The following is a 20,904-nucleotide window of genomic DNA, read 5'->3' on the forward strand; positions in this document are numbered from 1 at the left end:
AGGGCTGATAACCTTCCTTCCCTGGGGCCATTGCGATTGCCAATACCCCTAAGTATGTGCTTATCCACCTTAGTTATTAACAGCTGAAATCTGTCTCTTTCTGGGGGAGACCAGGAGCCCCCACTACTCAATCTCATCTCGTTTTATCACATTTCTTCCTCAGTTACTCCACTCTAACCACACAGAGTCTATGTTGCCCAGGCTGGTCTCGAACTCCTGGCGTCCCAAAGTGCTGGGATTACAGGCATGAGCCACCTTGCCGCCCCCCTTTAACTTTTAATAGTTCACTTTCTCATTTCAGCCGCGCGGCCGGATTCATAGACGTCGAAAGTCCAGCCTCCCGGGCCATTTCAAGGTTCCCAGGCCTGGAGTGCGTCTTACCTCATCAGAAATGGGGCCTGGCCCAAGGTCCTTTCTCCTTCCTACTGGCGCTTCTCGTATTGTGGGCGGGACCTATTACACCGCCTTTCTTGATTTGCTGCCTCCCTTGCGGCCCCTGACCCGGACGCTCTCTGGGCCAACATGGCGGCGCCCAGCAAGACGATAGATCCGTCCTGGAGTCCGCGGCTGACCGCGTGGATAGGTAGGTTGCGAGCGGGTAGGCGAACGCGAATTGCTGGGCTCTAGGCGGGCCCTTCAGGACCCGGCAGCGCGAGAGGGCAATCACAGAGGGACCCAGCTGCAGGGCCAGGGCACCGTGACCTTTCGTAGTCGGGGTGGGGACGCGCTGGGAAAGGCCACCCGCCACACGCCCCCAGTCTCCCATTTTGCAGATGTAACAACTGACTCAGATTAAAGTTCTCGCCTGAGGTCACGCCTCAAGTCGGCAGCCTGGCAGGAATTGGAATCCACGTTTCCGTGTTTCCCCCCAGGAGATCCAGAATGCTGGCAGCCGGCTTCAGAGCTGCTGTACCTACACCCTACCTTGGGGTTCAGACTTATAGGTGTTTTGTTGAACTTGAGCTGTTTCCGTTCGGTTGATACTTGTTAGGCACCTACCATATACCAGGCACTGTCCTGGGTGCTGGACACACAGCAATGAGGAAGACAGATAAAAATCTCTCATCTCTTAGGGGAACCAGACTTTGAACAAATTAGAAATAAAAGAAACAGGTGATTTTAGGTAGTGATCGTTGCTAAAAATACATTAATCGAGTCGGGAAGATCGCTTGAGCCCAGGAGTTCCATACCAGCCTTGGCAACATAGCAAGACTCTGTTCTCTACAAAAAATCAAAAAATTACCCGGGCGTCGTGGTGCTTGCTTGTAGTCCTAGTTACTCGGGAATCTGAGGTGGGAGGATTGCTTGAGTCTAGGAGGTTGAGGCTGTAGTGAGCCGTGATTGTGCCACTGCACTCGAGCCTGGGCGACAGATCGGGACCCTGTCTCAGGAAAAAAAAAAAAAAAAGAAAGAAAGAAAGAAAAGAAATGCATTAATAGGGTGATGAGGGTCAAAGAATACCTTTCTTTTTTTTTTTTTTTTGAGACGGAGTTTCACTCTTGTTACCCAGGCTGGAGTGCAATGGCACGATCTTGGCTCACCGCAACCTCCGCCTCCTGGGTTCAAGCAATTCTCCTGCCTCAGCCTCCTGAGCAGCTGGGATTACAGGCACGCGCCACCATGCCCAGATAATTTTTTGTATTTTTAGTAGAGACGGGGTTTCACCATGTTGACCAGGATGGTCTTGATCTGTTGACCTCGTGATCCACCTGCCTCGGCCTCCCAAAGTGCTGGGATTACAGGCTTGAGCCACCGCGCCCGGCCTCAAAGAATACCTTTCACTGAAATGACTACCGACAGCTGTGGGCAGATGTGGAGGAAAAAAGCTCTAGACAGAGAGAAAAGCAAGTGCAAAGGTTCTGAGATAGGGTAAACTTAGTTTCTTTCAGAGACAGGGTAGCTGAAGCTACCAGTGGTAGGAGTTGAGTTTGGAGGGGTACACCTGTCTGATTTTATTTATTTATTTATATTTTTTAGAGACAGGATCTCACTTCCTCGCCAAGCCTGGAGTACAATGGCACAATCTTAGTTCACTGCAGCCTTGAACTCCACGGCTCAAGTGATTCTCTTGCCTCAGCTTTCTAAATAGCTGGGACTACAGGTGCACACCACCAGGTCCAGCTAATTTTTAAAAACAATTTTTGTAAAGATCATATCCTGCTATGTTGCCCAGATTGGTCTTGAACTCCTGGGCCCAAGTGATCCTCTCCACTTGGCCTTCCAAAGCACTGGGATTATGGGCATGGGCCACTGTTCCTTGCCTATTTATTTATATTTGAGATAGAGTCTCACTCTGTTGCCTGGGGCTGGAGTGCAGTGGTGCGGTCTTGGCACACTGCAACCTCCACCTCCTGGGTTCAAGTGATTCTCCTGCCTCAGCTTGGGATTACAGGTGCCTGCCACCACACTTGGCTAATTTTTCGTATTTTTAATAGAGATGGGGTTTCTTTTTTTTTTTTTTTTTTTTTTTTGAGACGGAGTTTCGCTCTTGTTACCCAGGCTGGAGTGCAATGGCGCAATCCCGGCTCACTGCAACCTCCGCCTCCTGGGTTCAGGCGATTCTCCTGCCTCAGCCTCCTGAGTAGCTGGGATTACAGGCACGCGCCACCATGCCCAGCTAATTTTTTTGTATTTTTAGTAGAGACGGGGTTTCACCATGTTGACCAGGATGGTCTCGATCTCTCGACCTCGTGATCCACCCGTCTCGGCCTCCCAAAGTGCTGGGATTATAGGCGTGAGCCACCGCGCCCGGCGATGGGGTTTCACCATGTTGGCCAGGCTGCTCTCGAACTCCTGTCCTTGTAATCTGCCCGCCTCGACCTCCCAAAGTGCTGGGATTACAGGTGTGAGCCACCGTGCCCGGCCCCTATTTATTTTTAGAGAGAGGGTTTCAGTATGTTGCCCAGGCTAGAGTGCAATGGCTCTTCACAAATGCAGTCATGGTTCACTGCAACCCGAACTACTGACCTTAAAGGATCCTCCAGTCTCAGTCTCTTCAATACCTGGGATGACACGCATTTACCACCATGCCTAGATAATTTTTTTTTTTTTTTTGAGACGAAGTCTCTCTCTGTTGCCCAGGCTGGAGTGCATTGATAGAGTATCGGCTCACTGCAATTTCTGCTTCCTGGGTTCAAGGAATTCTCGTGCCTCAGCCTTCTGAGTAGCTGGGATTACAGGCGTGTGCCACCATCATGCCTGGCTAATTTTTGTATTTTTATTAGAGACGAGGTTTCACCATGTTGGACAGGCTAGTCTTGAACTCCTGGCCTCGTGACTCACCTGCCTTGGCCTCCCAAAGTGCTGGAATTACAGGCATGAGCCAGTGTGCTCAGTCCCTGATTTTAAGTGTGAAATCACTAATTTTAGTTTAAGAGCTCCCTCTGGCTGGGTGCCGTGGCTCATGCCTGTAATTCTAGCACTTTGGGAGGCCAAGATGGGTGGACTGATAGAGCTCAGGAGTTTGAGACCACCCTCGGCAACATGGTGAAACCCCATTTCTACTAAAATGCAAAAAATTAGCTGGCTGTCGTGGTACACACCTGTAGTCCCAGCTAGTCAGGAGGCTGAGACATGAGAGTCACTTGAACGGGAGAGGTAGAGATTGCAATGAGCCAAGATCATGCGACTTCACTCCAGCCTGGGCAACAGAGTGAGACTCTTTCTCCAAAAGAAAAAAAAAAAGCTTCCTCTGGCCATAGTGGGGAGAACTGACTGGAGGCAGGAAGGGCAGAAGTGGGAGGCTTGGTAGGTATCCAAGTCATATATTGAGGTGGTGGGTTCAGATAGAGAGGTGCATTTGGGATGGATTTAGAAGTAGTCACCTAGACTAGTTGATGGGTTGAATGGGAGAGTGAGGGATATAGTCAACTCAGAAATGACTCATAGGTTTGTAGCTTGAATGACTAGTAGTAGTGGTGCGATTGGCTAGGATGGAGAGGATCAAGCTGAAGCAAGGATATCAGTTTGGAGCAAATTATGTTTGAGATGGCTGGGTATATGCCAAAGTGGCAGTTAGGTGTAGAGGCTGGGGCCCAGTGATTGAGATTAATGTTAGGGAGCCATCCACACACAGATCAACACTTCTCAAACTTTAACACCCATAGGAGATAGCAGGGACACTTGCTAAAATGCAGATTCGGGCCAGGCACAGTGGCTCATGCCTGTAATCCCAGCACTTTTGGAGGCTCCTGCCTTACCCTCCTGAGTAGACGGGATTACAGGCGCCTGCCACCATGCCCAGCTAATTTTTGTATTTTTAGTAGAAATGAGGTTTTACAACGTTGGCCAGGCTGGTTTCGAACTCCTGATCTCAGGTGTTCCACCCGTCTTGGCCTCCCAAAGTGCTGGGATTACAGGCGTGAGCCACCATACCCAGCCAACATGGGGATTTTTAAAAGCTCCCTAGATGATTCTAAAATGAACAAAGTTTAAGAATCACTAGAGCGAGCCGGGCGCGGTGGCTCAAGACTGTAATCCCAGCACTTTGGGAGGCTGAGGCGGGTGGATCACAAGGTCAAGAGATCGAGACCATCCTGGTCAACATGGTGAAACCCCGTCTCTACTAAAAATACAAAAAATTAGCTGGGCATGGTGGCGCGTGCCTGTAATCCCAGCTACTCAGGAGGCTGAGGTAGGAGAATTGCCTGAACCCAGGAGGCGGAGGTTGCGGTGAGCCGAGATCACGCCATTGCACTCCAGCCTGGGTAACAAGAGCGAAACTCTGTCTCAAAAAAAAAAAAAAAAAGAATCACTAGAGCATACAAAAGTGAGCTGGGTATGGTGGTGCACACCTGTAGTCCCAGGTACTTGGGAGGCTGAGGCAAGAGAATCACTTGAACCCAGGAGGTGGAGGTTGCAGTGAGCCAAGATCATGCCACTGCACTCCAGCCTGGGTGACTGAATGAGACCATGTCTCAAAACAAAACATCCTTTTGCCTCAGTCTCCCAGTTAGCTAGGACTACAGTTGTGCACAAGAGGTCTTTACAAAGTGGTTGGGGCAGCAGCCAAGTTGGAGAATCGGGAAGGAGCCATAGTGTGTGGACATCTCCTGGGAGAAGCTTTACTATAAAGGGCGCCAAGGTCCAATGTGGTGGCTCATTCCTGTAATCCCAGCACTTTGAGAGGCTGACATGGGAATATTGCTTGAGGCCAAGAGTTCAAGACCAGTGTGGGCAACATGGTGAAACTAAGTTTCTACAAAAAAATTGAACAACTTAGCTGGGCATGGTGGTGTATACAGGTAGTCTCAGCTACTTGGGAGGCTGAGACTGTGGATTTGGGCAGGAGTTTGAGGCTGCAGTGAGCCATGATCATAACACTGTGTTCCAGCCTGGATGACACAGTGATTGAGATTCTGTCTCAAATCAATCAATCAATCAATCAGTTGTTCGAAGTTGTGAAGCAAAAGCTGGAGGGAGACTTTGAGTCAAGATGGGAGATGCACAGCCTGGCCAACATGGTAGAACCTTGTCTCTACTGAAAATATAAAAAAATTAACCAGGTGTGATGATGCGTGCCTGTACTACCAGCTACTCAGGAGGCTGAGGCATGAAAATTGCTTGAACCCAGGAGGCCGAGGTTGCAGTACACCGAGATTGCATCACTGCACTCAAGCCTGGGTGACAGAGTGAGGCCCTGTCTCAAAAAAAAAAAAAAAAAAGATGGGGCTGGGCACAGTGGCTCATGCCTGTAATCCCAGCACTTTGGGAAGCTGAGGAGGGTGGATCACCTGAGGTCAGGAGTTTCAGACCAGCCTGACCAGCATGGTGAAACCCAGTCTCTACTAAAGATACAAAAACTAGCCAGACGTGGTGTGTGCCTGTAATCTCAGCTACTCAGGAGGTTGAGGCAGGAGAATTGCTTGAACCTGGGAGGTGGAGGCTGCAGTGAGCTGAGATTGCACCACTGCACTTCAGCCTGGGTGACAGAGCGAGACTCTGTCTCAATAAATAAATAACAGGATGGCCTCAATAAGGTGGCCTTTGAGTAAAGGTCTGGAGGAAGTGAGTGAGCCATCTGGATATCTGGAGAACACTTTTGGCACTGGGAACAGCAAAGACTCTGTGTGGTTAGAGTGGAGTACTGAGGAGGAAATGTGATAAAGATGCCAGTGAAGGTTTAGATGGTGATAAAAAAGATTCAACCCTTTTGAGGCTTATTCTTTGATGCCAATATTACCCTGATACCAAAACCAAACAGCCACCCCAAAAAAACCCTGCAGACTAATATTTATATTTGTTTATTTGTTTTTAATTATTTTATTATATATTTTTTGAGATGGAGTTTTGCTCTGTTGCCCAGGCTGGAGTGCAGTAGTGCGATCTCAGCTCAATGTAACCTCTACATCCTGGGTTCGAACAGTTCTCCTGCCTCCTAAGTAGTAGGGATGACAGGCTCATACCAGCACGTCTGGCTGATTTTTGCATTGTTGGTAGAACAGCATTTCACCATGTTGGTCAGGCTGATCTCAAACTCCTGACCTCAAGTGATCCACCTGCCTCAGCCTCCCAATGTGCTGGGATTACAGGCGTGTAATTTTAATTGAGTGATTGATTTTCACACATCTTGCCTCTTTACTAGCCAACCAATATGTCTTATGAATATAGACATAAAATTCCTCAACAAAATACTAGCAGACAAAATCCAACAACATAGAAAAATAATTATATACCATGACCTAGCGGAATTTATACCAGAAACGCAAGGTTAGTTTAACATCCGAAAAATCAATTAATATACTATATTAGAGTTAGAATAAAAGGACAAAAACCATGATTATCTCGGTAGAAGCAGAAAAGGCATTGACAAAATCTGATATACTCTTTTTTTTTTTTTTTGAGACAGTCTCATTCTGTTGCCCCGGATGAGGTACAGTGGTGTGATCTCAGCTCACTGCAACCCCCGTCTCCCAGGTTCAGGTGATTCTCCTTGCTCAGCCTCCCAAGTAGTTGGGACTACAGGCATGTACCAACACACTGGGCTAATTTTTGTATTTTTGGTAGAGATGGGGTTTTGCCATGTTGGTCAGGCTGGTCTCGAACTCCTGACCTCAAATGATATGACTGCCTCAGCCTCCTATAGTGCTGAGAAATCCAATATACTTTCTGCTGAGAACACTCATCAAACCAGAAATAAGAAGGAACTTCCTCAGCCTAATAAAGGGCATTATCAAAAACCCACAGCTAACATATAATGTCAGCTTACTTAATGTTAAAATAATATATAATGTTAAAATAACATATAATATCACCTTACTTAATGTAAAAATACTGGATGCTTTTTCCTCTTAAGATGAGGAACGAGGCTTGGCGTGGTGGCTCACACCTGTAATCCCAGCACTTTGGGAGACCAAAGCAGAGGGATTGCTTGAGGCCAGGAGTTCAGTGCCATCCTGAGCAACACTGGGAGACACTGTGTCTACAAAAAATTTTAAAATTAGCCAGGCATGGTGACATGCACCTGTAGTCTCAGCTACTTGGGAAGGTAAGTTGGGAGGATCGCTTGAGCCCAGGAGGTCAAGGCTCCAGTAAGCCATCATCACCGCTGCAGTTGATACAGGATAACCATGTCTTTAAAAAATGTATAAATAGAAAACAATAAAATACAAGTAAAAGGCATCCAGATTGAAAAGGAAGAGGTAAAACTTGCAGATGACGTGATCTTGTATCCAGAAAATCACAAGTTATCTAATAAAAAACTATTAGAACTGGCTGGGCATGGTGGCTCATGCCTGTAATCCCAGCACTTTGGGAGGCTGAGATGGGAGGATCATGAGGTGAGGAGATCGAGACCATCCTGGCCAACATGGTGAAACCCCATCTCTATTAAATACAAAAAAAATTAGCCAGGCGTGGTGGTGGGCGCCTGTAACCCCAGCTACTCAGGGAGGCTGAGGCAGGAAAATCGCTTCAACCCAGGAGGCAGAGGTTGCAGTCAGCCGAGATGGTGTCATTGCACTCCAGCTGGGCAACAGAGCAAGACTCCGTCTAAAAAAACAAAAAAACAAAAAACTATTAGAACTAATAAACAAGTTGGGCCAGGCACGGTGGCTCAAGCCTGTAATCCCAGCACTTTGGGAGGCCAAGGCGGGTGGATCACGAGGTCAAGAGATCGAGACCATCCTGGTCAACATGGTGAAACCCCGTCTCTACTAAAAATACAAAAAAAAAAAATTAGCTGGGCATGGAGGCACGTGCCTGTAATCCCAGCTACTCAGGAGGCTGAGGCAGGAGAATTGCCTGAACCCAGGAGGCGAAGGTTGCGGGGAGCCGAGATCGTGCCATTGTACTCCAGCCTGGGTAACAAGAGCGAAACTCCATCTCAAAAAAACAACTAATAAACAAGTTCAGCAAAGTTGTAGGATACATGATTGACATATAAAAATATATTTCTATATTTCTATACACTAGCCATAAATAATACGAAAATGAAATTAAGAAAAACAGTTCCAGACAGGGCATGGTGACCCATGCCTGTAATCTATCTCTTTAAGAGGCTGAGGTGGGAGGATTGCTCAACCCAGAAGTTTAAAACCAGCCTGGACAACATAGTGATACCCCACCTTTACAAAAAATTTAAAAATTAGGTGGGCACGGTAGCATGTGCCTGTAGTCCCAGCTACTTGCGAGGCTGAGGTAGGAGGATCACTTGAGCCCAGTAGTTTTGGGCAGCAATGAGCTGTGATTGTCACTCCAGCCTGGGTGACAGAGTGAGACCCCATCTCTAAAAAAGAAAAAAACAAATTCAAAAAAAGAAATAAAAGATGTGTATTAGTTTGTTGTAAAAGTAATTTCAGTTTTTGCCATCAAGGTAATGGCAGAATACACTGAAAACTACAGAACATTGAGATAAATTAAAGAAGAACTAGAGGCCGGGTGCGGTGGCTCAAGCCTGTAATCCCAGTTTTGGGAGGCCGAGGCGGGTGGATCACGAGGTCGAGAGATCGAGACCATCCTGGTCAACGTGGTGAAACCCCGTCTGTACTAAAAATACAAAAAATTAGCTGGGCATGGTGGCGCGTGCCTGTAGTCCCAGCTACTCAGGAGGCTGAGGCAGGAGAATTGCCTGAACCCAGGAGGTGGAGGTTGTGGTGAGCCGAGATTGTGCCATTGCACTCCAGCCTGGGTAATAAGAGCAAAACTCTGTCTCAAAAAAAAAAAAAAAAAAGAAGAAGAACTAGGCTGGGTACGGTGGCTCATGCCTGTAATCCCATCACTTTGAGAGGCCAAGATGGTGGAACACCTGAAGTCAGGAGTTCAAGACCAACCTGGCCAACATGGTGAAACCTCATCTCTACTAAAAATAAAAAAAAAAAAAAAAAAAAAAATTAGCTGGGCATAGTGGTGGGTGCCTGTAATCTTAGCTACTTGGGAGGCCAAGGCAGGAGAATCGCTTGAACTTGGGAGGCAGAGGTAAGTTGAGACTGCACCACTGCACTCCAGCCTGGGTGACAGAGATTCCAGTAAAAATAAAAAAGAACTAAATAAGTTGACATCCCATGTTCATGGATCAGAAGACAATATTGTTAAGAGAGCAATACCCAAACTGATCTACAGATTCAACACCATCCCTATGTGGATTTCAGCTGGCTTTTTTTGCAGAAATTCATAGGTGATTCTTTTTTTTTTTTTTTTTTTTTTTTTTTGAGACGGAGTTTCGCTCTTGTTACCCAGGCTGGAGTGCAATGGCGCGATCTCGGCTCACCGCAACCTCCGCCTCCTGGGCTCAGGCAATTCTCCTGCCTCAGCCTCCTAAGTAGCTGGGATTACAGGCACGCGCCACCACGCCCAGCTAGTTTTTTGTATTTTTAGTAGAGACGGGGTTTCACTATGTTGACCAGGATGGTCTCGATCTCTCGACCTCGTGATCCACCCGCCTCGGCCTCCCAAAGTGCTGGGATTACAGGCTTGAGCCACCGCGCCCGGCTTGTGATTCTAAAATTCATATGAAATTGTGAGGAACTGAGATTAGCTAAAGCAATTTTGAGAAAGAAGAACAAAGCTGGAAGACTCATACCTCTTGATTTCAAAACTTAACTGCAAAGCTATAGTTATCCAAACAATGTGGTAGGCTGGGCGCCGTAGGTCATACCTATAATCCCAGCACTTTGGGAGGTCTAGGTGGATAGATCCCTTGACTCCAGGAGCTCAAGACCAGCCTGGCCAACATGGCAAAACCCCTTTTCTGCTAAAAATACAAAAAGAAGCTGGGCATGTAATCCCAGCTACTTCGGAGGCTGAGGCAGAAGAATCGCTTGAACCTGGGTGATGGAAATTGCAGTGAGCTGAGGTCACGCCTCTGCACTTCAGTCTGGGCAACACTCCATTCTCAAAAACAAACCAGTGTGATAGTGGCATTAGTGTCGACATGTAGATCAATAGAATAGAATTGTAAACCCAGAAATAAGCCTTTATATTTATGTTTAATTCATTTTTAGCAAGACAATAAAATAGGGAAAGAATAGTCTTTAACAAATTCAACTGGATATCCACATTATACGAACCCCTTCCACACACCATACACAATAATTAATTCAAAGTGGATCAAACACCTGAATGTAAGAGGTAAAACTGTAAAACTCTTAGAAGAGGCCGGGTGTGATGGCTTACACCTGCAATCCCAGCATTTGGGAGGCTGAGGTGGGTGATCATCTGAGGTCAGGAGTTCAAGTCCAGCCTGGGCAACATGGAGAAACCCCGTCTCTACTAAAGATACAAAAACAAATTAATTAGCTGGGCATGGTGGTGGGCACCTCTACTCCCAGCTACTCAGGAGGCTGTGGCAGGGGAATCACCTGAACCTGGAGGCAGAGGTTGCACTGAGCCAAGATCACACCATTGCACTCCAGTCTGGGCAACAAGAGTGAAACTCCATATCAAAAAAAAAAAAAAAGAAAGAAAGAAAAAAGAAAATAGATGCAAATCTCTTGGCTTTGGGCTAGGCAATTTTTTTTTTTTTTTAAGATATAATACCACAGCACAGCTATTAAAAGAAAAAGGATAAATTGGACTTCATCAAAATTTAAAATTTTATGCTGCAAATGATAACATCAAGAAAGTGAACACACAGTTCTCAGAATGGGAGAAAATACTTGCAAATCATAAGGATTTATCCAGAATATATAAAGGCCGTGGTGATGGCTCACACCGATAATCCCAGCACTTTGGGAGGTCAAGATGGGAAGACTGCTTGAGGCCAGGAGCTTGAGACCAGTCTGGGCAACATAGCAAGACCCCATCTCTACAAAAAATACAAAAATTAGCTGGATATGGTGGCTCATTCCTGTAGTCCCAGCTGCTTGGGAGGCTGAGGTGGGAGGATCATTTGTGTCCAGGAGGTTGAGGCTTCAGTGAGTCGAGATTACACCACTGTACTCCAGCCTGGGCAACAGAGCAAGACCATTTCTCAAAATAAAGACAATATATAAAGAACTCTTACAACTTTGTTGGGTGTGGTGGCTTACACCTGTACTCCCAACACTCTGGGAGACCGAGACAGGCAGATCACCTGAGGTCAGGAGTTCAAGATCAACATGGTGGCCAACATGGTGAAACCGCGTCTCCACAAAAATACAAAAAAAATTAGCTGGGCATGGCCTTTGGGAAGCCAAGGTGGAAGGATCACTTGAACCTAGGAGTTTTGGACCAGCCTGGGCAACATAGTAAGACTCCCATCTCTACAAAAAATAAAAAAATTAACCAGGCATGGTGGTATACGCCTATGGTTCCAGCTATTTGGGAGAATGAGGCAGGAGGATCGCTTGAGCCCAAGCTCAAGGCTGTAGTGAGCTTTAATCACACTTTAATCTGGCCTGGGTGACAGAGCAAAATCTTGTCTCAAAGGAAAAAAAAAAAGGCCAGGCACTGTGGCTCATCTATAATTCCAGCACTTTGGGAGGTCGAGGTGGGCAGATCACAAGGTCAAGAGATTGAGACCAGCCTGACCAACATGGTGAAACTCTGTGTCTACTAAAAACAAAAATTAGCTGGGTGTGGTGGAGCGCACCTGTAATCCCAGCTACTCAGGAGGCTGAGGCAGGAGAATTGCTTGAACCCAGGAGGTGCAGGTTGTAGTGAACTGAGATCACACCACTGCACTCTAGCCTGGCGACAGAGTGAGACACTGTCTCGAAGAAAAAAAAATTTTTTTAATTAGTCAGATGTGGTGGCACATACCTGTAGTCCCAGCTACTTAGGAGGCTGCAGTGGGAGGACTGCTTGAGTAGGGAGGTCAAGGCTACAGTGAGCCATGATCATACCACTGTACTCCAGCCTGGGCAACAGATTGAGATCCTGTCTCAAAACAAAAAATCTTAATGACCAGTTACTGTTGACCAGAAGCGTTAGTGATGACATATAGTCAATTAGCATATTTTTATGTTTTATATATATTATACAATATTTTTAATACAAACTGGAGGAAAGAAAATCAGCAGGAAGAGAAAATACATTTAATTTACTATTCATTGGGTAGCAGTGGATCATCTTAAAGGTCTTCATTCTCATCTTCACGCTGAGTATGCTGAGGAGGAGCAGGAGGAAGAGAGGAAGAGGACGGGTTGGTCTTGCTGTCTTAGGGGTGGCAGAGGCAGAAAGGTGGAAGAGGTAGAAGGAGAATCAGGAGAGGCAGGCACACTCAGATGTAACTTTCTTTTTTACTAGCCCTTGGGCTTTTAAAGTTTAACTTTTATTTAAATAAATTTTTTTTTTTTTTTTTTTTTTTTTGAGACGGAGTTTTGCTCTTGTTACCCAGGCTGGAGTGCAATGGCGCGATCTCGGCTCACCGCAACCTCTGCCTCCTGGGTTCAGGCAATTCTCCTGCCTCAGCCTCCTGAGTAGCTGGGATTGCAGGCACGCGCCACCATGCCCAGCGAATTTTTTGTATTTTTAGTAGAGACGGGGTTTCACCATGTTGACCAGGATGGTCTCGATCTTTTGACCTCGTGATCCACCCGCCTCGGCCTCCCAAAGTGCTGGGATTACAGGCTTGAGCCACCGCGCCCGGCCTATTTAAATAAATTTAATTAATTAGTTTTTTGAGACATAGTCTCACTCGGTCACCCAGGCTGGAGTGCAGTGGTGCGATCTCAGCTCACTGTAACTCACCTCCCAGGCTTAAGTGATTCTCCTGCTTCAGCCTCCTGAGTAGCTGGGATTACAGGCACGCACCACCATATCCGGCTAATTTTTGTATTTTTAGTAGAGACATGGTTTTGCCACATACGCCAGGCTGGTCTTGAACTTCTGACCTCAAGTGATTCCCTGCCTGGCCTCCAAAAGTGTTGGCATTGCAGGCGTGAGCCACCACACACCTGGCCTTATTTTTATTTTTCAAACAGAGTCTTGCTCTGTCACCCAGGTTGGAGTGCAGTGGCACAATCTCAGCTCACTGCAGCCTCTGCCTCCTTGGTTCAAGTGATTCTCCTGCCTTGGCCTCTTGAATAGCTGGGGACTGCAGGAGCGTGCCACCATGCCCAGCTAATTTTTTTTTTTTTTTTTTTTTAGTAGAGACGATGTCTTTCCCATGTTGGCCAGGCTGCTCTCGAATTCCTGGCCTCAAATGGTCTGCCTACTTTGTCCTCCCAAAGTGCTGGGATTACACTTATGAGCCACCACACGCAGCCGTAACTTGTACTGAAAAAAAAAAAAAATTCACTCATGCTTTTCAAACCTGTGTTGATGAAGGGTCAACTGTACATTGCCGATGGGAATGTAAAATGGTGCAGTCATCCCCAAAAACAGTCTGGCAGTTCCTAAAAATGTGAAACATGTAGTTACCATATGTCTCAGCAGTTCCACTCCTAAGTATATACCCAAGAGAAGTACAAACATATGTTCACATAAAACTTCTACATGAATCTTGGTCGCAATAGTAGTTATAACAGTCAAAAACATTTGGCAAACAACCCCAAATGTCCATCAATTGATGAATGCATAAATAAAATATGGTTATAGCCATACAAAACCTGGTTATATTCCATTCCAAAAAGAATGGAATTGGCAGGGCAAGGTGGCTCACGTCTGTAATCCCAGCACTTTGGGAGGCTGAGGCAGGTGGATCACCCAAGGTCGAGAGTTCGAGACCAGCCTGACCAACATGGAGAAACCTCATCTCTGCTAAAAGTACAAAGTTAGCTGAGCATGGTGGCCCATGCCTGTAATCCCAGCTACTCGAGAGGCTGAGGCAGGAGAGTCACTTGAACCCAGGAGGCAGAGGATGCGGTGAGTGCCACTGCACTCTATCCTGGGCAACAAGGGAAAAACTCCACCTCAAATAATAATAATAATAGTAATAATAATAATAAAACAAATAAAAGCAATGAAGTTCTGACAAAATGCTACAACATGGCTGAGCAAGGTGGCTCACACCTATAATCCCAACACTTGAAGGTCGAGGCAGGCAGACTGCCTGAGTTCAGGAGTTTGAGACCAGCTAGGGCAATGTGGCAAAAGCCCGTCTCTAAAAATCACAAATTTTTGGGTGCAGTGGCACACGTTTGTATCCCAGCTACTCAGTAGGCTGAGGCAGGAGAATCATGAGCTTGGGAGGCACAGGTTGCAGTGAGCTGAGCTTGTGCCACTGCACTCCAGCCTGGGAGACAAAGCAAGACCCGGTCTCAAAAAAAAAAAAAAAAAAATAATGGATGAACCGTGAAAACATGTCAATGGGTTGGGTGCGGTGGCTCACGCCTGTAATCCCAGAACTTTGGGAGGTGGAGGCGGGTGGATCACTTGAGGTCAGGAGTTCGAGACCAGCTTGGCCAACATAGTGAAACCCTGTTTCTACTAAAAAATACAAAAAGTAGCCAGGTGTGGTGGCTCACTCCTGTAGTCCCAGCTACTCAGGAGGCTGAGGCAGTAGAACTGCTTGAACCCAGGAGGCGGAGGTTGCAGTGAGCTGAAATGGCAGCACTGTACTCCAGCCTGGGTGACAGAGTGAGACTCCATCTCAAAAAAAAAAAAAAAAGAAAGCATGTCAAGTGAAGGAAGCCAGTCACAAAGGAGCACTTGTGATTCCATGTATAGGCACCGGCAGATCTGTAGAGACAGTAGATGAGTGGTTTCCTGGGATTGGGAGTCAAGGGAAATTGAATGAGTGCTAATGGGTACAGGGCTTCTTATTGGAGGGACAAAAATTTGCAAAACTACATTGTAATGGCTAGGAGTGGTGGCTGACACCTTTGACCCCAGCACTTTGGGAGACAAGAGGTGGGAAGTTCACTTGAGGCCCGGAGTTCAAGACCAGCCTGGGCTACACAACAAGACCCTGGGTCTCTGCAAACTATTTTCAAAGTAGCTGGGCATGGTGGCACACGCCTGTAGTCCCACCTTCTTGAGGTGCTGGGGCTGGAGAATCACTTGAGCCCAGGAGTTGGAGGCTGCAGTCAGCTATGATCACACCCCTGGGGCAGGGAGGTTGGGGGTGCTGTTCCAGGAACAAAGTCTTTGAGTCACCTGAGCCTGTCTTGTGGGTAGGGTAAACATTGGGGCTGGTGAGTTAGCCACATAATCTGCAATGTGCCCTCTACCCTATGGGGGCTCTCGCCTCTGTCAGGTAAGGTACCAGGCTAATGCTGGATTTTCTTTTTGGGGCAGGTGATTGACAAGCAGAGGCATGAGCTGGGTCCAGGCCATCCTACTGGCCCGAGGCCTCTGTAGAGCCTGGGGAGGCATCTGCGGGGCCGCCCTCACAGGAACCTCCATCTCTCAGGTAAGCACCAGCCAGGCAGTCTTTGGGGCAGAGGGAGGTAAGCTTGGGCTTTGCTCTTAGCCCCTTCAGAATCCACTCTGTGAAGCCAGCTCTGGTGAGTCTGGGCTGGTTTATCTGTGCTGAAGTCACATGGAAAGTCTAATTTATGTATGTATGTATGTTTGTTTGTTTGTTTTTTGAGACAGTGTCTCGCTCTCTTGCCAAGGCTGGGGTGCAGCGGTATGATCACAGCTCATGTCTTGACCTCCCAGGTTCAAGCAATCTTCCCGCCTTATCCTCCCAAGTAGCTAGGACTAGGACTACAGGCACATACTACTACGCCCAGCTAAGCTTTATATATATTTTTTAGTGAAGGGGTTTTGCCATGCTGGCCAGGCTGGTCTCGAACTCCTGGGCTCAAGTGATCTACCCACATCAGCCTCCCAAAGTTCTGGAATTACAGGCATGAGCCACAGCACCTAGCCAAAAGCCCCTACTTTATTTATTTATTTTTGAGACAGGGTCTTGCTCTGTTATGTATTTATTTTTGAGACAGGGTCTTGCTCTGTCACCTAGGCTGGAGTACAGTGGTGCAATCAGGGCTCACTGTAGCCTCAAACTCTTCGGCTCAAGTGAGCCTCTCACCTCAACCCCCTGAGTAGCTAGAACCATAGATTTGAGCCACTAGACCTGGCTAATGGTGTTTTTTTTGTTGTTGTTGTTGTTGTTGTTTTTTTTTTTTTTTTTTTTTTTTGAGATGGAATTCTGCTCTTATCACCCAGGTTGTGTGGTCTTGGCTCACTGCAACCTCTACCTCCCGGGTTAAAGCAATGATTCTGCCTCAGCCTCCTGAGTACCTGGGATTACAGATGGCTGCCTCTACGGTCAGCTAATTTTTATAATTTTAGTAGAGACAGAGGTTCACTATGTTGGCCAGGCTGGTCTGGAACTCCTGACCTCAGGTGATCTGCCCGCCTTGGCCTCCCAAACTGCTGGGATTTTAGGAATACATGTAAAACAAATAGCAACTGTGCCTGGCTGTTAATTTTTTTTAGGCATGTGGACTTGCTATGTTGCTCAGACTGGTCTTGAACCTCTGGGCTCTGGATCCTTCCACTTTGGCCTCCCGAAGTGCTAGGGTTACAGGCTCGAGCCACTGTGTCTGGACCCTAATTTATTTTAAGAGATGCTAGTGCCCACGTAGGTGAGGGGGTTGACTTTGAAAATAAGGACATATGAGCTCAGTGGATTTGTGTGGTGACTGTGGGTAGCTCCTGAATCTGCTTGTAAAGATGGAGCAGAAAACTGAATTTCCTTCCCATACCCATAATGACCAGATGGCAAAAGCAGATTGACAGCCATAGATAGCAATAACGATGATGGTGGGAATATTAATAGTTCTTGTATTGAGCACTTACTCTGTGCCCGCCCCATGCTATGCATTTCATTTACATTACCTCCTTCGCAGAGTTTCCCCCTCATTAGGCATTTTAGAGCTTCTTTTCTGATTCTTACCTAAAGTGGTATAATACTATACCACCTATAGTATTAGTTAACTGAAATTTCAGTTTTCTTTTTCCTTTTTTGAGATGCAGTCTTCCTCTGTCACCTAGGCTGGAGTGCAGTGGTGTGATCTGAGCTCATTGCAACCTTCACCTTCCAGGTTCAAATGATTCTCCTGCCTCAGTCTCCGGGGTAGCTGGGATTACAGGCACACACCACCACACCCAGCTAATTTTTGTGTGTTTTTTTTTTAGTAGAGTTGGGGTTTTACCATGTTGGCCAGGCTGGTGTCAAAAACTCCTGACCTCAAGTGATCCACCCACTTCGGCCTCCCAAAGTGCTGGGATTACAGGTGTGAGCTAACACACCCAGCCTGAAATTTTACTTTAAATGAATGCCCTTTTTTTTTTTTTAAACATTGCCTTATCCAAGAAGGACATAGGATGGCTGTTGGGGACAGTAAAGCAGGGGGCTGAGGGCACTGACTCCATTCTCAGTTCTGATGCTTTGCAGCTGTGGGACACTGTGCATCCCACTTCATCTTCCTGGGTCTTGGTTTTCTTATCTGTAAAATGAGCACAGGAAGAATACCCCGACATAGGGCTTCACATTTATTTATTTAAAATTTTTATTTTTTTTGAGATGGAGTTTCACTCATGTTGCGCAGGCTGGAGTGCAGTGGCATGATCTCGGCTCACTGCAACCTCTGTCTCCCAGGTTCAAGTGATTCTTCTGCCTCAGCCTCTGGAGTAGCTGGGACTACAGGCATGCGCCACCACGCCTGGCTAATTTTTTGTATTTTTAGTAGAGATGGGGTTTCACCATATTGACCAGGCTTAAACTCCCGACCTCAGGTGATCCACCCACCTCTGTCTCCTAAAGTGCTGGGATTACTAGTGTGAGCCACCGCGCCCGGCCAAGGCCTCGCATATATAAAGTGCTCAGCAGTGTCTACAGTGGAAGAATATTCAGTAAATATTGTCTCTCTCTTTTTTTTTTTTTTTTTTGAGGCTGAGTTTCGCTCTCGTTACCCAGGCTGGAGTGCAATGGCACGATCTCGGCTCACCGCAACCTCCGCCTCCTGGGTTCAGGCAATTCTCCTGCCTCAGCCTCCTGAGTAGCTGGGATTACAGGCACGTGCCACCATGCCCAGCTAATTTTTTGTGTTTTTAGTAGAGACGGGGTTTCACCATGTTGACCAGGATGGTCTCGATCTCTTGACCTCGTGATCCACCCACCTCGGCCTCCCAGAGTGCTGGGATTAAGGCGTGAGCCACTGTGCCCGGCCGTCTCTTATTTTTGAGACAGGGTCTTGCTCCATCATCCAGGCTGGAGTGCAGTGGCATGATCTCAGCTCATTTAACCTGGCCCTCCTAGTCTCAATTGATCTGCCTCCTTCAGCCTCCTGAATAGCTGGGACTACATGCACACACCACCATGCCTGGCTAATTTTTGTATTTTTTTTGTAGCGATGAGGTTTCAGCAGGTTGCCCAGGCTGGTCTCCAGCTCCTGACCTCAGGTGATCCACCTGCCTCTGCCTCCCAAAGTGCTGGGATTAGAGGCGTGAGCCACCGCGCTTGGCCTAATATTGGCTCTTACTTGTTAGCTACACACACACACACACACACACACACATACATTTATTTTTTAGAGACAAGGTTTCACTTTCATTCAGGCTGGAGTACAGCGACACAATCATAGTTCACTGCAGCCTGGAACTCCTGGGCTCAAGCAGTCCTCTGGCTTCAGCCTCCTGAGTAGCTGGAACTACAGGCATACGTCACCACGCTCAGTTTATTTTTTAATTTTTTCATAGAGAGATGGAGTCTCAGCTGGGCGCAGTGGCTCACACCTGTAATCCCAGCACTTTGGAGGCTGAGGTAGGCAGATCACGAGGTCAGGAGTTGGAGGCCAGCCTGGCCAATATGGTGAAACCTTGTCTCTACCAAAAATAGAAAACTTAGCTGGGCATGGTGGCGCACATGCCTGTAGTCCCAGCTACTTGGAGGCTGAGGCAGGAGAATCACTTGAACCCCAGGAGATGGAGGTTGCAATGAGCCAAGATCGTGCCACTGTACTCCAGCCTGCCAAAAGAGTGAGGGTCCGTCTCATAAATAAATAGAGAGAGAGAGAGAGAGTCTCACTATGTTGCCCAGACTGCAGTGCAGTGGTGCAATCAAAGCACACTACAGCCTTGAACTCCTGGCTTCAGGCAGTCCAACCACCTCTGACTCCAAGAGTAGCTGGAACTGTCAGGCACTCACCACCATGCCTGGATAATTAGCTATATATTTTTAAAGATGCCTTATATATAACCCTTCTAATTTAAACATTCAATTTAAATTAAAATAAGAAATTCGTTACTGTATCATCTAGAACCAGGGTTTAGCAAACTTTCATAAAGGGTCACATAGTAAATATTTTCAACTTTGCAGGCCACATGGGCTCCCTCACAACTAGTCACAGTTACTTTGCGCTACACTGTAACATACAAGTAGCCCCAGGTGGCCTCAGTGGCTCAAGCCTACAATCCCAACACTTCGGGAGACCAAGGCAGAAGGATCGCTTGAGCCCAGAAGTTTGAGACCAGCCTGGGCAACATAGCGTAACCCCGTCTCTACAAAAAATACAAAAATTAGCCTGGCTTTTAGTGATGCATGCCTGTAGTCCCAGCTACTCTGGAGGCTGAGGTGGGAGAATCACTGGAGCCCAGGAGTTCTGGGCTGTAGTGCACCATGCTGATGGAGCATGCTGCACTAAGTTTTGCGTGAATATTGTGACCTTCTGGGACTTGGGGGACCACCAGGTTGCCTAAGGAAGGGTGTACTGACCCAGGCTGGAAACAGAGCAGGTCACAACTCCTGTGTTGATCAGCTGGCTCATGCCTGTGACTAACCACTACACTTCGGCCTGGGCAACACGGCTAGACTCTATCTTTTAAAGAAAAAAGGGTCCCAGCACTTTGGGAGGCTGTGGGTGGATCACCTGAGGTCAGGAATTTGAGACCATCCTGGCCAACTTGGTGAAACCCCATCCCTACTAAAGATACAAAAATAGGCTGGGTACAGTGGCTCATACCTGTAATCCCAGCACTGGCAGGTTGAGGTAGGTGGATCACGAGGTCAGGAGTTTGAGACCAGCCTGGCCAACACGGTGAAACCCCATCTCTACTAAAAACATAAAAATTAAGCCGGGCACGGTGGCTCAAGCCTGTAATCCCAGCACTTTGGGAGGCCGAGGTGGGTGGATCACGAGGTCAAGAGATCGAGACCATCCTGGTCAACATGGTGAAACCCCGTCTCTACTAAAAATACAAAACATTAGCTGGGCATCGTGGTGCATGCCTGTAATCCCAGCTACTCAGGAGGCTGAGGCAGGAGAATTGCCTGAACCCAGGAGGCAGAGGTTGCAGTGAGCCGAGATCGTGCCATTGCACTCCAGCCTGGGTAACAAGAGTGAAACTCCGTCTCAAAAAAAAAAAAAAAAAAAAGTTAGCCGGGAGTTGTGGTGCACACCTGTAATCCCAGCTACTCGGGAGGCTAAGGCAGGAGAATCACTTGAACCTGGGAGGTGGAGGTTGCAGTGAGCTAAAATCACGCCATTGTACTCCAGCCTGGGCAATAGAGTGAGACTCCATCTCAAAAAAAAAAAAAAAAAAAAATTAGCTGGGCGTGGTGGCAGGTACCTGTAATCCTAGCTACTTGGGAGG

General features: G+C 47.2%; 1 protein-coding gene across 2 annotated transcripts in view; it reads left to right on the top strand.

The window, feature by feature from the left end:
- The first annotated feature begins 476 nt into the window (after positions 1-476).
- Positions 477-20,904, top strand: part of ECSIT (ECSIT signaling integrator) — a 30,170-nt gene continuing 9,742 nt past the window's right edge. For both annotated transcript variants that reach the window (XM_003941770.4, XM_010329506.3), the window contains exons 1-2: positions 477-583; positions 15,598-15,712. In XM_003941770.4, the coding sequence (XP_003941819.1) occupies positions 15,617-15,712 (96 nt within the window). In that variant the 5' untranslated portion in view covers positions 477-583; positions 15,598-15,616. The remainder of the gene's footprint in view (positions 584-15,597; positions 15,713-20,904) is intronic.

The sequence above is a fragment of the Saimiri boliviensis genome, chromosome 14 (assembly GCF_048565385.1).
Source record: "Saimiri boliviensis isolate mSaiBol1 chromosome 14, mSaiBol1.pri, whole genome shotgun sequence".
Lineage (NCBI taxonomy): Eukaryota > Metazoa > Chordata > Mammalia > Primates > Cebidae > Saimiri > Saimiri boliviensis.